This window comes from Myotis lucifugus, unplaced genomic scaffold (assembly GCF_000147115.1).
Source record: "Myotis lucifugus unplaced genomic scaffold, Myoluc2.0 scaffold_19, whole genome shotgun sequence".
In the NCBI taxonomy this organism is placed as follows: Eukaryota; Metazoa; Chordata; class Mammalia; order Chiroptera; family Vespertilionidae; genus Myotis; species Myotis lucifugus.
Genome location: NW_005871067.1, coordinates 3,334,791 through 3,347,964, shown reverse-complemented (window position 1 = coordinate 3,347,964; position 13,174 = coordinate 3,334,791). Strand labels below are relative to the sequence as shown.

Below are 13,174 nucleotides of genomic sequence, written 5' to 3'. Positions count from 1 at the left end.
AATGCATCGAAACAAATTTATATTCAGCTGAGAATTTTATTTTTAATCTATATAACTCAGGAATATTTTTAAGATTATAATTTTCAATTGTCATGGCAAACTCTTTGAAGGGGTGCTTTTAAAAACTGAAATTTTAGAATTTAATTACTCTTCAAATTTATTTTATCTCAAATTCTTAAAGAAATCAGCAATAACGATCTCACAGCTACTATAAAAACACAATTACTTTTAATATAGTATCATAAAGTTCACGAGACTAGTTTACATTTTTTAACCATAACCCCTTACCCAGTACACTTCCTTATCAAACTGCTACCATGATTAACCAGATTAAAGTATGAAAGATTAAGCCAAAGAACAAATATAAACTGCACGAGAAGCTATTTCAACTTGGTCCCACAAACAGAAGAAAGCAGAAGAAGCACACAAAGCCTATGTGTTCCAATGTGTGAAAAATTAAATACACACTTAACAGATAATATCTTTTTCTGCTTGTAATATTAGAAAGTAAGCAAATTATCTTAGTCTACTGAAGCTTTGAAATTCTGTCAAAATATATATTTTTCCTAAGTAGATAACTCAAAGCAACAGATTCAATATACAGACAGTCCTCGGGTTACATCGGACTCGATGTACATCGTTTCATGGTTATGTTGCCATCTCCCATTTATTAAAAAAAAAAAAGTTCCGTCATTTCGACGTATGTACATATGTGCTTTATGTTTTTTATTATTTATTTACCACAAGTAAAGGTCAGGAATTGTTATCTTTCCTTTTAAATTTTTTTTTTACTGTTTCACTTCATTACTGATGTGTATGTGCTCCATGTGAGTGACGTTGGTGCTTATGTAAGTGGGTTCCGATTTACGGCGAAAATCGCTTTATGTCGCGCCATAGGAACGGATCTCCGACGTAACCCAAGGACCTACTGCAGTGATGGCAAACCCATGACACGTGTGTCAGAGGTGACACGCGAACTCATTTTTTTTGGTTGATTTTTCTTTGTTAAATGGCATTTAAATATATAAAATAAATATCAAAAATATAAATCTTTGTTTTACTATGCTTGCAAATACCAAAAAATTTCTATATGTGACACGGCACCAGAGTTAAGTTAGGGTTTTTCAAAATGCTGACACGCCGAGCTCAAAAGGTTCGCCATCACTGACCTACTGTATAGTAATTTTTAATTATTTAAGCAGTAGTTAAGTTACTTTAGAGATACTTACATCCAGAAGAAGAATTTCAAACATAGTATACAATATATGCAGGATATCATAAGACGAAGAGGCAAACTTACCCATGTACTTTTAATTAGTTGAAGTCTTAAGCAGAAACAAACACATTTCATCAGCAGAGCATGCTTACAAACCCAAATTCCTACTCCCTGCATCACTAGTAATTTAGTTAATAACTATACATGGACACTGACATTCATATTTTCTTGTTAGATCCAGTATAAATTTCTGCCATTTCAAGTGATACTACCAGAGCTTACTGCTTCTATATGAAGTACAGAAGATACTAGATACTGATTGGCCTACAAAATTTTTGTTTATATAATCACCTTGTGAAAATTATATAAAAAATGTAAAGAGGCTCTAAATATTATATCAAGAAGTCACAAGGCAGCAGTAACAGGTTAAATTAAATGTTTTGTTATTAATTCAAACTATTTAATAATTAAAATTCTTATTCATATTACATATACTAGATATTATAAAAATGTGTTTGCTTCAGTTGAAAACTACTATTTGACAATCTTGACTCTCCTCTTCTTTGACCCTCAAAAAAAGGTAATGTCACTAAAAGATCTTATCATTTTGAACCAAGTAAGATTAGAACTTACCATTTCAAATGAAAAGATATGGGCTATACCTACAACACAGTGGAATAATAAACCAATCATGTCATTTACAAACAAAAAATAAACCCAAAATAATTTTGACAACAGTGGTGAGAATGCTCAACACACCAGACATTTCCTAATAGAGAACCTGTAAATTCTCCAAACTTCTTAACTATATCTCTCTCTACAGAGGTATCCGCACCTAAAATACTCTGAAATCCCCTCTGTATCCTCTACTGTTCTAAATGGAAACCTCCAAGTCTTCCTGTAAGTCTAATGCTCTGAAGGGATAATCAATTGGAAACAGCATATTGAAATATTAGGTGTGCTGAAAACCAAGTACACAAAAATTGTGGTCATTTAACTGTTTAAAATTCACTCTTCATTATGTTATTCCATTATGAAGTCTAGAAAAATAGTAGTGGCTCAATGCCACCTATTTTTCAAAAATACTGATGTTAACATCTGTAAGTGAGTATGGTAGCCCATAAAGAACACTGAAAACCATGTGATTGAGCTGCACTGGCATCTGAAACATCACACACTGATATCAAGACACCAATCCCAGCTGGCGGCTCAGTTGGTTGGAGTATCATCCCATACAACAATAAAGTTACAGGTTCAATTCCTAATCATAGCACGTACCGGAGGCAACCAATCGATGTTTCTTTTTCATATTGATGTTTCTCTTTCTCTCTCTCCCTTCCTATCTCTCTAAAACCAATAAACATATCCTTGGGTAAGGATTTTTTTAAAAAATCAGACATCAAACAACTACTTAATTCTCCCAGCTCACATCTATGTGACGAAAATATGAAAAAGTCTCCTGACCTGAAAAAATTTAGAGTTCAATTAGTGGACAGCCAAGTCAGAAAATAGTTAGAAAGCAAGGTGACAGGTAATAGAAACCATATTAAAAATGATAAAGGACCACAGCTGGGTTGAGTAGTCAGAGGAGGTTATGTATGCACTGAGTATATACTTTTCCTCCAGGAGTAAAAAAGATATATGAAATTTTTTCCTGATCATAAGCCTCTCTGAAACTCTAATGGAAAGTAAGACAGAAAGGAGTATCTGAATCATCTAATATGACATAGAAATAATTTAATTCAATAAAGTGTCCTCTGATAGTGTATATAAACAGGGTGTAAAGGACTCAGCAATCGTTTTCATCTGGACTTATTTAGAAAAGCTTTAAAAAGATATTAAAAACACACACCACTATAACCATAACAGTACCCATATTCACTTCTCCCAGTTTGAAATTTTTAGTTGCTCCTACATATGATGGAATATTATTAAAATTATTAAATAATCCTTTTAAGAAGTAATCAAAGATTTCAAGTTTACTTAAATTAACATATATCTTCAACCCAAATACCCCAAATTGTAAAAATCCTAGAGATCACTTCCAAGAGTATATGTAACCATTATAAACATCTATCTTTGTTTTTGTGACTATAAAAGTTTAAGTCAAGTTCCAATAATGTAGCATCCCAAATATGCAGTTCTTAGTTCACTGTAGGAAATGAATTCAATTTTTTAATGAATAACTTTTTAAAAACTGATCATAAGTAGAGTATTATATTTTAGACCACTGCAATATAACTATTACTATCCAATTTGCTTTTCACCATCATGTCCAAACCATCGAAAATAGGCTGTCATTATACCAAAGCAGGTCACATTTAAATGTAACACCAAACCCTACAGCAAACAGTTCTTCAGTGATTTCCATAGAAAAATGGAGAGTCTATAAAAATTCTTGTGAAACATTCAATTACTCGAAAGCTTAAGATGTTTAGACTTCCAAAAAACCAATATTCTACTGCAATACAATCAAATCTCTTGAGGGGCTAAACATTAAAAAAAGAGAAGTGATAGCCATGTGGAAACCACAAAATGGCAACTTCTTCCCCCGCCCTCAAAAATTCACAAACCTTTTCAGAAAATGTATTTGCACCTACTCATTTGTACCTACTCAATAGGGATCAGCTCTCTCTGCTTGCACTTAGTAATACAATTTTATTATTGGCTGACGTGTCTGTTTTGAGTTTTGTACATGACACATCAGGGGAATTTCAGTTATAATTAAATCAAGGGTTAATAAGAGACAGAATACCCACTCAAGAAGCAGAAAAAAGAGACTGACATAAAGTAGTGGCTGACTAAACAACAGGCTAAATATGGCAATATTGATCAAGAGGAAATAACATCTGATCAAGAACAATGCACCCTGGGCAGGTTGCTCAGCCGGTTAGAGCGTTGTCCCATGCAGGGATTGAGTCCCAGTCAGGGCACATACCTAGATTGCAGGTTAGATCCCGGGTCCGGGCTAGCACAGGAGGCAACCAATTGATGTTTATCTTTTCACATCAATGTTTCTTTCTATGCAATAAAAACATCCTCAGGTGAGGATTAAAAAAAACACACCACAAACAAAAACAATGTTTTATGCCTCTACTAACTGAAAAAAAAAAAAAAAAAAAAGATAAAAACACCATCAGCTGTAGTGCAGCAATGCTTTATCAGTTCTTCCCATAAATTTACTCTGACTTATATAACCATGACTATCAATGAACCTTCTGGCACTAATTTGGATTCTTCAGGAACTTTGGGTCTAAGATATGAGGTGCTCTGCTCAATAAGCCTTCTAAATACACTGGAAAAGAACATATAAATTAATAAATTTCCATTTCAATTCACAAACTTTTCTGGTTAAGGTCCAGATAGTAAATATTTCAGACTTTGCAGGTCAGAGTCTTGATATAGTTTCATACGGTTGTGTCTCAACTAGACAATTCTCTGCCACATTGAGGCAAAGCAGCCATAAACAAAATATAAACAAGGCTGTGTTCCAATAAAACTGTTCCATAAAAAGACAGTGTTCAAATTTGGCCTGAAACCAAAACACAAATAAATTTATAGGTTGGAGACCTAAGAACCCGTATTTTTAAAAAGTTCCCTGTGTATGTATTATTTGAAAAACACTGCCATGGAAGAGACATTATACCTTTAGCCTCTTGGTCACATCTCCTCAATGCTTTGGATCTCACTATTTAATAATCCCTGGAGCTATAATGGAATAGCCACTGACAAAGGAACATGATTGGGTCAAATTATTGCCATAGCATATAATATACATTCATTTTCAGGTTTATTGTGCACATTTGTTCATATATTATGCACATATTCCCACTTATTCAAATAGGAATAAAAACTCTTCAATATCAATTCACATATATATTTTGAAACAAATATGAAGACCTATTCTTCAATAAAAACCAAACATAAATATCTCATCAGAGGACACTTTTAACACATTAGCACCCAATTTTCCTAAACAAAGTATTTTAAAACTACTATAGCTAGAATGACATTTAGAAATTTTTATAAGATTACCATTTTCCCAAGAAAACAAAGTTTACTCTAGAAACTGCATTCTTTAAAAATATAATGAAAATGTCCCCTTTACTCCAAACTAGATTAAATCCACAAATAAAGGCTGGGATAATGCAGTATATCAATGTTTACACTAATTTAATCAACAATAAGTCAAGCAAACTAACACAAACACGATCACAAGACAATCTCATAAATTCTTATTGTTAATAGAATAACCTCTTGTGATGTGTCCAAAAGCTATAAAACTGGGCTAAGTAGAAAATTGGAACCTCATAAATAGTATCTAAAATATGGTTCAAATACATTCTACCCTACAATAAAGATAAAAAGTAAATATAATGAAGGCATAGCATAAAAACATATGCATTGTTATGGTAGTCAAAATACATTATGCTACAGGAATGAAAAATAACATGTTTAATTTATAATTACTAGAGCTTTTATCATAGAGCTTGACTATCTTTAAGGAGAAATAAGATATGAAATAAAAATGACAACATCTAAGTGAGAAGTACTGACATAGCCTTGAAACTTTGAAAAATATATTCACATGTACACTATAAAATCATGATAAAGTTAAAGGCTAACAAAAAAAAGCATGACCAAGAATGATAGATGTTTTCCCTCATCTTTTGTTCCATTTTTAAAAAGTATTATTAAAAAGACACAAAATATGAAAGTATTTATTTTATACTTCAAAGCCCATACTATTAGTTGTTCCGGAATACTAAGAGAAAAATTAGAAAGAAATCAGAGGTGGCATCTTAAAACAAGTAAATCTACTTTACTCTTTACTCTTATTATGTGGGCAAGCTGAACACTTACCATTTCATTCCTTTAAACTGAACAGTGAAAAAGAGAAAGCACATAAGAAGGCCTAATTTTCAAGGCTTTTAAGAACAAAAACAAACATTAAAATTATTTAACAATTTTTCCAAAGACAGTTTTCAAAGTAAATGTAAAATAACTGAAACAATTGCCTCAATGTTTTCTCCATTGACATAAATAGTCAAGACCTATAGAGCTTTTGCTAATATTTCTTTAGTGCTTGATTAGTGTACATTAACAAGTATCAGGAAGCTAGGAATTAAACAAAATTGACAACGATTGTGTCTGCTCATAATTTCTAATCTCAGAGATCTAAAAATAGAACAAAGATTATCTTCACCCAAAGATTTAATTCATTGTTACACACTATTTTAAATATGGTTCCTCTTCAAAAAAATTAACAACTTAGTAAACTTTGAGGCCTAACATGAGCACTAATTAAAAAAAAACAACAACACAACACTCCTGCCCAGGGAGTTAAGGGGTTAAAGAGTAAAAGTATTTTGGGATTTGTGGTCACACATACTCTCTAATATTCCTTTTTCCCACCATTCATTAATCCCTTAAAAATGTAAACACACACACACACACACACACAAAAAATGTAAACACTATTCTTAGCTCTGCAGTAGGGTGGATCAGTAAATAATCTATTTATCAAATGCCAACATTTGAAAAATAGATTATTTACACGAGGTGGATTTATATTTAACTTATTTATTCACAAAATTCATTAAATATTTATAAACTTTTGCCCACCACTAAAATGCATTTTAGGCCCTGGCCAGCTAGCTCAGTTGGTTAAAGCATCATCCAGATATACCTAGGTTGTGGGTTCGATCCCTGGCCAAAGAACATATAAGAAACAACCAATGAATGCAACAAATTAGTATAACAAAGTGATGTCTCTCCTTTCCCCTCTCTCTCTAAAACCAATTTTTTAAAAAATATAATAAAAAAAATAAAATAAAATGCATAGTAAACATAAAAATGTTTTTAAATTAAAAATAAGGCTACGTAGTAATTCAGGGTTAAATGTAGCAACATTTCCAAGTAGTTTTTTAATAGGAAAATAAAATTAAAATGATCTGTCCATTAAACATACTTATAGTAAATGACAATAAGCATATTAAAACACTGGTGTTTTATAAACTGTGAAAAGAGTTCAAATAGTCAGCAATGAAGTTTGTGATGGTAAACTTAATCAAGTTTAACAGCAGGATACTAGTATGGTTTAATCATTTCCTTTTACAAACCTAAATGATTTATGTATATCACATTATCACAAACTAGAGACCCAGTCCATGAAAATTCATCCACTGGAGGTGGGGGAATCCCTCAGCCCGGCCTGCCCCCTCTCACAGTCCTGGAACCCTCAGGGGCGGGAGGTGACCTGGCGATCAGGGGAAGGCGACACCCCCATCACACCTCTGCTGCTGCCATTGCTGGCAGCGCAAGCCTTGGCCAGCCTGGTTACCTGAGCCTCAGGCGGCCCTGGGCGGCTGGGGGACTGAGGGTCCTGGGGGACTCTGGAGGCAGGCGTGCGGGACTGGGCGTCGCCATCTTATGGCTTCGGGCGTTGCCATCTTTGAGGGCAGGGCAGTCAATTAGCATATTCCCTCCTTACTGGCTGTGGATGCCACCATCTTTGCTATAGCTGAGGGTCAATTAGCATATTCCCTCTTTATTAGATAGGATAGCTACATGTTTTCTCCAAGGATGTAAAATTTATGCCAGAAAAATATTAAGAATGTTAATTCCAACAAGCACTTTAGTAAAAGAAATGTTCAGATACATAAAAAGACTAGGAAGAATTTCCTAATCCTCAGTGGAATGAAATAAAATTTTCCTAATACACTGACTCTATTTGAAAAGAAAAACACTAGCAACTACTTTTCAAAATATGGGCCTGAAAATTTAAATTCTACATTCTTTTATAACATCAGAAAATATCCTCACATTGATAAATCCAACAGGTTTATAGTCAAATATAACAATCAAAGAAATCTAAAACAATTTAAAATATGCACTCAGAGAAAAATAGAATTGCAAAGTGTTAGAAATTACTCAAAAACTATTTACAATGCTTTAAAAAACTTACTCTTCTAATTTGGTGATGAATTTAAAAATAAATTAAATCTTTGATACATCTTAGAGATTTTTTTTTAATCCTTGGATGGATATTATTTTAATGATTTGAGAGAGGGGAAGGGAGAGGGAGAGAGAAACATCGATCGGTTGCTTCCCATACATTCCGTAAGTAGGGATCGAACTTCCCAATCCAATTATATGCCCTGAGCAGGAATCGAACCAGCAAACATTTGGTTAACAGGATGATGCTCAAACAACTGAGTCACTCCAGCTGAGCTTATATGACTTATAAATAAAAACTTTTTAAATTGAATTTAAATGACGCATAATTTTCAAATAATATTTACTTGATGGGAGTGAAGATAAACATTTCTTAATGTTATACAAGTCAGAACTTATTTTACAGTGTGAACATTCTTTCAAATAAGAAAGTTGAAAAATGTTCTAGGGATAGATCTGGCAGGTATGGCTCAGTTGAGCATCAGGTCACTGGTTCGATTCCCAGTCAGGGCACACACACACAGGTAGCTGCTGGTTTGATCCCCAGGAGGGATGAATATGGGAAGCAAGCAATCAATGATTCTTTCTCAAATCAATGATTCTCTCTCTCTCACTCAAGCCAATAAAATAAAATAAAAACATTAAAATAATAAAAAATAAAAATGTTCTGGGGTCAGAAAAACAGGAACAAAGAAGGTCAGAAAAAAGGGCAACGATGACTTAAATACTTTTAGCTTCAAAAACTTATTAAAGAACCATGGCTTTTAAACAGCTAGAGAAAAAAAAAATAGTACATATTTTTCAGAATGAATGAAGCTGACATTCAAATAATGTAAACAATGAGATTCTGTTACTTATCATTAAGAACTTGTGAATTGTAACACAGTTGAGGTATCCTTGTTTGCCCTAGCATTTTGCCTCCCCAAAATAACCACCCTAGTCAGATCATCTCTTTGGAATTAACTCCACTTTATGAGAAATTCAGAAAAAAAGAAACTTGTTAAACACACTGCAATAAAACATTCACCAAATTCACGATGGGAGATAATGTAGACAATAACACTCGGAAAAAAAAGCCTCGGCCAAATGGCTCTGTTGGTTGGAGCGTAGTCCCATATACCCAAAAGGTCGCAGACTTCATTTCAAACAGGGCACATACCTAGAACTCAAGTACAATCCCCCGTAGGGGTACATAAGAGAGGCGACTAATGTTTCTCTCTCTCTCTCAAATCAATAAATATATCCTCCAGTGAGGACTAAAAAAAATAAAAAGGAAAAACATAAAAATAAGAGAAAAACATGAACTAAAATGATGTGATTTATTAGACAATTTAAAAAACCAACTGTCTAAAAAAAAAAACCAAAACCTTAAAGGCCTGGGCAAATTTAGGCATTTATTAGTTAATATTAAAGAATTGACAATTTTTTGCCCTGCCAGTGTGGTTCAGCGATTGAGCATAGACCAGGGGGGTGGGCAAACTTTTTGACTCGAGGGCTACAATGGGTTCTTAAACTGGACCGGAGGGCCGGAACAAAAGCATGGATGGAGTGTTTGTGTGAACTAATATAAATTCAAAGTAAACATCATTACATAAAAGGGTACGGTCTTTTTTTTTTTTTTTAGTTTTAGTCATTTCAAGCAAGCTGTAGTTTGCCCACGGCTGGCATAGACCCATAAAACAAGAGGTCACAGGCTTGATTCCTGGTCAGGGCACATGCCAAATTTGAGGGCTCGATCCCCAGTAGGGGGTGTGCATGAGACAGCCGGATCAATGATGTTACTCTTTCATCAATGTTTCTCTTTCTATCCCTCTCTCTTCCTCTCTCTCTCTAAATTCAATAAAAACATATTTAAAAAAAAAGAATCAACAATTATTAAGACATAAGGGTATTTTCAAACAGAGTGCTGCCCTGGCCAGGTGTGGCTCAGTGGTCATCTACGAGGTTCGATGCCCGGCCAGGGCACATACTGGAGACAACCAATTTATTTTTCTCTCTTTCTAAAAATCAATGAAAATATATCTTCAAGTCCTTATCATTTTGAAATACATATTAAAATATGGATGAGCAAAATCATTTGAAGTTGGGAATTTTATACAAAATAATGGGGGAAAGTTGGTATACTTGAAGATGAAGAAAAAGATCAGCCAGCTGTTGGTAACTATTATGTTTGGGTGATGAACACATGAGAATCTACTTTTACAATATCTAAAATCTTCCAAAGTAAAGAATTTTTATTATCATTAAATAATGAAAATCAGTCAAGTGGAGATGGATTTATAAAGACTTCTAATTTAGTAACATATATTTTTAAAAAATAAGGTAAAACTGAAGAAAAATTAACATATTTCATAAAACATGAATACCTTCAGAAACTAATTTTAATTTCCTACCTGAAAGAGGTTTAAAAAAATCATTTAACACACAAAAGCATGACAAATTTAGAAAGATTAGAAAATATATTAATATATAAAGCAATACCTAAAGAATTCTCAACATACATAATCCACCTGACAACAAAAAATAATTTTAATTAACTAGTATTTTACTTACATTTTCCATATAATTTGGCTTAAAGCCCTCTTGCTGTCGCCTCAGTTCCTCCTGTTCTCTGTGTCGAATCATTTCTTCCTCACGACGACGATGCTCTTCTTCATGTCTAAAAGATATTTAAATAAAAACTTCAGCATGAATGCTTTGTAAGCCATAATCAGGTATTTTATTTCAGGTTTAAAAAAATCATTTATGCAAAATACACTGTCAAATTTGTCAACAATGAATGGTTTAGCAGATTTACCTTCCCTCTATTTTGCTCTAAATCTTTAATAAATCAAATAAACCAAAGATATAAAGTAACTTAATTAGAATAATTCCAAAAGGTAACATATAACCAGTAACGTTAAATGCTTACAGTAAAAAAAAAATTCAGAGTCCAAATACTCAAATATGCACTATATTGCTGTTTAAAAAGAAAAGCCTGGGATCAATTACTGCCATAGCAAAGTTCCCACAGACACTCAGAATCTATTCCTATGTAAGCCAGTGCAAAGAACTGTACTGCCTAGACAAAATTTCTATTACATATAGAAGGAGGTCTTAAACTCTCCCATCCCCATTTCAACAAACCACTGAGAAATTCCAGTGTAGCAAGGGACAGCCCACACCAGTTTTTGTAAATTAACTTTCATAGAACAAGAATTTACTTACTGTCTATGGCTACCTCAGGATAAGTAGCAAGACAGACCATATGACCTGCAAGGCCTAAAATTGTTTTCCCAAAAACGTTTGTCAGCCTCTGTCCTATAAGTATATTGAAGCATTAAGGGGAAAGTAAAAATAAAACCATATATATGTGCAGGATTACTATTAAATTAGTAATCCTATCCTATATAATAAAAGGCAAATACGCAAATAGACCAAAAGGCAGAACGAGCGAACAACTGGCCGCTATGATGTGCACTGACCACCGGGGGGCACACACAGAACATGGCAGGCGTCGGCAGCAGAGCGTGGAACATGGCAGGCATTGGCCACGGCGGGATGGTGGAGCGGGTGAACAAGGCAGGATGCCAGTTGCTGTCATCAGGGCGAGCCTCTGGTGGTTACTGAAAATTCTTTGCTCCCGCACACCGCACTCCCACCAGCAACAGTCCCGCTGGCACCTACTGCCAGTGCCAGAGCCACCACTCGCACCCGCTGCCAATGCCCGGTGCCCGTCCCAAATGACTGAGGGCTTCTCCACCTCCCCCTGCTCCTCAGGGGCAATCAAGGAAGCAGCTGCCACTGGCACCCACTGACGCTGCCGGCCCCACTTGCACCCACTGCTAGCGCAGGCCCGAATTGCTCCACACCATCAGCAGGTGCAACCAGGGCCAGTGCCGACAGCTCGTGGGAGTGACAATGGCAGGAGCGGGGCTGCCGGTAGACAGGGGCTGCTGCAGGAGGGGTTGGGTGGGGGTGAGGAGAATGGGCCAAGACCCGCCCCTGTGACCACGGCAGCCTCGCAGCCCAGTTCTTTCAAAGTGCACTAACTTGTGCCCCTAACATGTATGTATGTGTATATATTAGACACACACACACACACACAAAATAAAAGCCTAAGCGACCTTTACGGCATAACGACCAGAACAACTGGTCGCTATGATGCGCACTGGCTACCAGGGGGCAGACGCTCAATGCAGAAGCTGCCCCCTGGTGGTCAGTGTGCTCCCACAGGGGGAGCGCTGCTCAGCCAGAAGCTGGGTTCACGGCTGGTGAGTGCGGCAGCAGTGGTGGGAGCCTCTCCTGCCTCCACGGCAGCACTAAGGAGCAGTGAGCAGAGCAGTAAGGAGCAGCAAGCAGTAAGGAACAAGGGGTCCCAGACTGCAAGAGGGCGCAGGCCAGGCTGAGGGACGACCTCCCTCCCCCAGTGCAGGAATTTCGTGCACCCAGCCTCTAGAGTGTGTGTGTGTGTGTGTGTGTGTGTGTGTGTGTGTGTGTGTGTATGCCTAAGCAACCGAACAACCGGTCGCCATGACATGCACTGACCACCAGAGGGAAGATGCTCAATGCAGGAGCTGCCCCCTGGTGGTCAGTGTGCTCCCACAACAGGATCACCGCTCAGCTGACCACCGGGTGCCAGATGCCGGGCTCATGGCTCGTGAGCGCAGCTGCGGTGGCACGACCCTCTCCCGTCTCCGCAGCAATGAGCTATGAAGTGGCAGTGGAGGCAGGTAGAGTGTGGCTGGGATGAGCAGGATCAGTGTGGAGCCCAGCCCGGGCTCCTCCCCAGCCACGTGCCACTTCATGCCAGGCCGAGGGACCCCACTGATGCATGAATCTGTGTGCCGGGCCTCTAGTTAGTTATAATATGACTAGAGGCCCAGTGCACAAAATTTATGCACTGGGGGGGAGGGGTCCCCTTAGCCCTCCTGGGCCCTCTCGCAGACCGGGAGCCCTTGGGGAATATCTAACGGCTTAGGCCCACTCCCACTGGACATCCTTAGCACTTTCGCCACTCCA

General features: G+C 36.6%; 1 protein-coding gene across 2 annotated transcripts in view; it reads right to left on the bottom strand.

Annotated features, from left to right (window-relative positions):
• PSPC1 (paraspeckle component 1) overlaps window positions 1–13,174 on the bottom strand; it is a 77,591-nt gene that overhangs the window by 15,218 nt on the left and 49,199 nt on the right. For both annotated transcript variants that reach the window (XM_006085482.3, XM_023751163.1), the window contains exon 6: window positions 10,727–10,832. In XM_006085482.3, the coding sequence (XP_006085544.1) occupies window positions 10,727–10,832 (106 nt within the window). The remainder of the gene's footprint in view (window positions 1–10,726; window positions 10,833–13,174) is intronic.